This window comes from Anneissia japonica, unplaced genomic scaffold (assembly GCF_011630105.1).
Source record: "Anneissia japonica isolate Jap-2015-1 unplaced genomic scaffold, ASM1163010v1 scaffold1782_len167522_cov105, whole genome shotgun sequence".
In the NCBI taxonomy this organism is placed as follows: Eukaryota; Metazoa; Echinodermata; class Crinoidea; order Comatulida; family Comatulidae; genus Anneissia; species Anneissia japonica.
The window spans coordinates 97,912-103,012 of NW_022713947.1; the positions used below are offsets into that span (position 1 = coordinate 97,912).

A 5,101-nucleotide genomic window follows, 5' to 3' on the forward strand; every position below is an offset into this window, starting at 1 on the left:
AGAAAGAGAGGAAAGAGAACGCCAAGACTGATCATTTCGAAACACCTCGAGGACGAAATGCTGTCTCCCCAATGCGAACGGTTTGTTTCCGACGAGCTGAACAAGTTCAGCAAGACGAAGTTGTCTTCGAAGAACTCGGTGGAATTCCCGAAGCGGACGAAGAGAAGTACGCTCGAAGGCACCAACATCGAGGAGGTGGGCACGAACACGTGTTTCTTCCGTCTCCGTCGAAACGACGTGAGCGATCGGTACAAAGCGATCACTGCAAACATGCCGGTCGGCACCAAAATCTTCGTGTGAATTCTGCGTATTAATTAAAAATAAAATATGCTACATTCTCGGTACTTCGTGTTTTTTCGTTTCAATTTCTTTTGATGTAACCGTATTTCTACCTCGGCTGCCTTTCGGCATACATACCGTCATCATAGTTATATTCTACTTAAGAGCGATACTCGTTGAGTTCGTTCACTCTGACTGTTGACGTCGTACTGTAGAAATCGATGGCGGACGACGAACGGATAAGAAATCTGCATTTGCAGATGGAGGAGAGAAAAGAATATATAGGAGTACTTGAAAAAAGCTTGGCCGTGGCGGCGAAGAAGAATGACGAATTGCTTAGAGAAAGGGTGTCGATACTCGAAGAAGAGAAAAGAACTTTCATCGCATCTGTCAAATATTTAATGGAGTCTGTTTTTTGCCTAACCTATATATTGGTATTGTGGTTCCTGATTGAGTTCATTGTGGAAAGGTATCGAAGTTTGACGAACTGATGGAGCAAAAAAAATGTACAGCATCCAAGATAATAGAAATTGTACATTATTCGACGTTTGAATGAATAAATTACGTAAAATATAAAAAAAAAAAATAATTATGCTCGTGTAAGTTTTTTTGTTGTTGTTATTGCGCTGACATACGTAGAAACATGTAGATCGCCCTCTATAATACTAGGAGATCAGATCTTATGCCGACATTCGCTAAAAAAAGAAACACAAAAGGCACACAAGGTTTAAATTTTCAACCTTTATTGAAACAATTAACAAGGGGTCGCACCTTTCAGAATCGTCTCGCATTCTCTCGCCGTCGATTTCAAGTGTAGGTGTTGGGTGAAAAATTTTCTGTAATATTCTGCGATCCGACGACGGAAAATGTTTTCGCGCAGTTTGTTGGCAGACTTCGAACCGGCTTGTTGGGTTCCCTCTTTTTTGGAATTTCGCATCCGATCTCTGTGTAATTTCGAGCTCGAAGGTTGCATCTTTTTTATGGCGAGCATTAAAATGTTCAAGGAACCGAACTTCTTTTTCAAAAGAGTCAATTGTAGTATCATTTCGGTTCTAATTTCATTCGACATCGTCACCTTTTCCGTCTTGCTATTACCCAACGCACGCAAAACGGCGGACCACAGCACTAATTGAAATGTGACTAAATCTCACTTCTTCTCTACAGAAAATATTGTATGCAAGCAGTTAAACTGGGAGCAAGTTTATGCTTAACAGAACATGCATAGGGTAGTTTCATTGTCTACAGTATATAAATGGTTGAAATAATTGTGTATTATGCCCACGGTACAGTTATTTTAATCACTGTAATAAGTTTGTGAATACACATAAAAGAGAATTGTGTAGTCTATTGCACAATTCACAATCTATATAATAGTAAAAATTATAAGTAATCCAAAAAACCAAATAATAATTCATACATCTCAGAACTTTTACTGCTCCATCTAGAAACCTACAGTATTTTAGTTGAAGAATATCATTTCCCCTAGTCATAAAATACACATACATGTAAGACCATGATTAAACTCCCCCCACTTCCAAGAAGTATTTGTAGTGCAGCTTATTACTAACCATATAAACAATTATTCTCATGTGTGATTGTATACATTTTTTACAGCAGCTAACAAATCACCAAATTGGTCTAAGTTTTGCCTATCATTAATACAGAAGTTTAAAATGGTTGAGTTTTTGAGGGAAAAAATTATCTTTAATTTACAGTGCCAATATTTCTCCACAAGAAAGTCACTCACATTTTGTTAAAATGTATATGAAGCTGTAATACTTTTTTATTTCTTTCAGCCTATAGTTTTGAATCCAAGATTTACCCTGTCAGATGGATGTAATGTTTGACCTCAACGATAGACTGTTTAATTTAACTTCTGTACAGAGAGAATCAATGTACATTTCAATAACAGGCTGTGAAGAGAAGTCTAAAAAATTACTCTGGAAATCTGTTCTGTTGGCCACCACAAACAATTAACTAATGATTATATATGCAATTCATTATATACAATGTCCAGTCAGGAAAATCTAAGCAATGTTATATTGATGATCACAGATTAATAATTTGTAAAAAGGAAGATTATAGGTCTAGTAAAAGGGATATGTGTCATTCACTGAACATACAATGTATTTCAGATTCATATTCCTTGAGGAAAGATAAGATTTTAATATTGGATATAGTTACAACTTGTTATTTTAGAAATTTTAAAAATTCAGAATTACCATTTTTTTTGTGAATTATGATATATATGAGAGGCATTGGCTCTTGAGAGTATAGTAAACATTTGCTTATAAGCTGCCAATTTTTTGCTATTGAATTTTATGTATAGTACTGCATTTTTTTGACATTCATGTGTATATATATATATTTTATTTTGCACTTTTTTTTATTATTTCAGTAACTTCAAAAACATACAAACAAATTATAAGCAAAACAACACACACAAATTATGACGAAAACAAATTTTCTTATGCTATGGTAGTTTAGGGTACTCTCGGCCTATTAGTTAAGTAAATAATGGGATGAAGATATTCCATCTATCATTGAATTGCGTTATTTCAAAATTTGAAAGATAAATATGTTTTTCCAAAAGAAAGTATTCTTTTAAGAAATTTAAAACCCCATAATGGTTTAAAGGAAATTTTCTAAATTTAGCTGTATAAATATAATATTTTATTAAAATAAGCAGCAGATTAATGATAGATAGAGATTCAAAACCAACGAGAATTACTTTCTTTGTAAATTTAAAATGTTGCCCTAATTGTTGAAATAAAAACTGTTCAAACTTTTTCCAAACTTGGTACACCATAGGACAATTGCGTAAAAGGTGAACAATTGTTTCAGGTTCTAGATAACAAAAGGAGCACATTTTATCTATAAAAAAAATCAAATGTTTATATAAGATAGGTCTAAATGGACAATGCAAATTTCTATCAAGATTTTCAAGTTCTGATCCGCATGGAATAATGCGTTTCTTATCCCTTGATACTTTAGAAAATTAATATTCAATTTAAATTCTTTACAAAATTCCTCACCGTTTTTGAAATTTACCTTTACTATCGAAGAAATCGTTAACATATTTTACACCTTTCTCGTACCATGCTTTGTAAAATAATGTGTGATCACCAATTTTAATGTTGTCATTAAACCAAACATTTTCTTTAAGAGCATCATTTTATATCCTCATTTCTTACTTTTACCTTGAATATTTTCCATGCTTTTAGTATATCCCTCCAAAAAGGGTCATTTTTTCAAAATCGAAGTTTACCAAATCTAGGACAGAGGGGCAACATTTAGAAACATCAAACCAAAATAATTTTCCCCATTTAGCATCAGTTAAGTAGAGTCTCCTGATCCATGAAATTTTAAGAGCTTGGAAAAATTCATTAATTTTTATCATTTTCACACCCCCATTTTGATAGTTCTTAGACAGTTGTTCTCTACTAATCTTTTCTGGACTCTTGCCAAATAAATGTATATATAATTTTATTTAGTTGTTTCTTAATGTTGTCGCTTGGATCTGGTAGAGATAAAATCGAATGAATTAATTTCGACAAAGCTAGCGATTTGATAACAGTAACTCTACCCAATACAGTAAGGTATCTTTTAGACTAACCGAGAAGCACTTTTGATATATTACTTATTGTATTATTATAGTTAATATCAACCATGTCTAACATTTTCCGATTCTAAATATTATTTCCTAAATTATAAAAAAAAAAAATCTTACAATCAAGCTATCCTTTTATGAAACATATTTTGTTGCTTAATTTTAAAATCTTAGTGTAGAACATACAAAACCATTTTCGTTTTCGTAATAATCAAAACACCTATTTCGACAACGGATGGCTCGATCGTACAAAAACTAACATAATAAATAAGAATTAAATATCAAGATTTGGAAAATGTTAAAAAAATACAAATCTGACTAGTAAAAACAAAATGGTGGACTGTTAAATAGTATGCCCTCTATCGCCAAATTTGATCAAATTTTTAATTTAAAAATTAAATTTGACCGGTTCTAGGAAACGTAGAACAACGAAATTTCAATTAATAGTAGCAATTTTAATTACTTGATCGATGATTAATTTTGAATTTGATATATAAATATATTAAAATGCCTAACGACGACAAAAAGATGCAGCATAAATGCAAACATTTGTTTTTGTGATCTAATCGGCCAATATTTTAGGCCGTTTAGTAGCTTTATTCATTAATGTGCATGCCAATGTCAATGGCACATTAACAGTGTATTTAGTATATGTCCTGAAAGAATAACTAGCTTTTTGCCAACGTTTGAATTGTGAAAAATAGTCTAGTTTTAAATGATAAAATATATCTTAACCGCAGACATACATGTATAAAAAATATATTGTAAATGGTTAAGTTAACTGCCACACAGTGAATTAAAAAAAAGCCATCTTCATTGGTGGTATTAAGTTCACCAAAAAATAAAATATCCAGGGCCAGGTAGAGTTTTTTGTGAAATTTGATGTGTTCTCTTGTCTTCGTTAGATTCCTCTTCTGGTTACATTTAACCAACAAGGCTGTTGCTCTTTGCAAGTGGAAATGGTGCCGCGGGCACAGCTCTCTGGGATGGAGACGTGCGCCTTAAAAGATGCCATTATTATTATTTAATTGCTAATAATTTTTCATGCGGTATTTAGCTAAATGTTTTAATGTTTTCCGATTAGTGTGTATATTAACTATAATATATTATGTGTAAGATGTGTCATCATTAGCTAATCCTCTTAACTATATAATGCTTCGTCATATTCCACCATTTGGTCATTCACTGCGCTCCATTATCACTGTTTAACTG

General features: G+C 32.4%; 1 protein-coding gene across 1 annotated transcript in view; it reads left to right on the forward strand.

Moving 5' to 3' along the window:
* LOC117108816 (RING finger protein 145-like) overlaps window positions 1-5,101 on the forward strand; it is a 45,687-nt gene that overhangs the window by 437 nt on the left and 40,149 nt on the right. Inside the window, exon 2 of the mRNA XM_033250962.1 lies at window positions 3-195. Within this exon, the coding sequence (XP_033106853.1) occupies window positions 3-195 (193 nt within the window). The remainder of the gene's footprint in view (window positions 1-2; window positions 196-5,101) is intronic.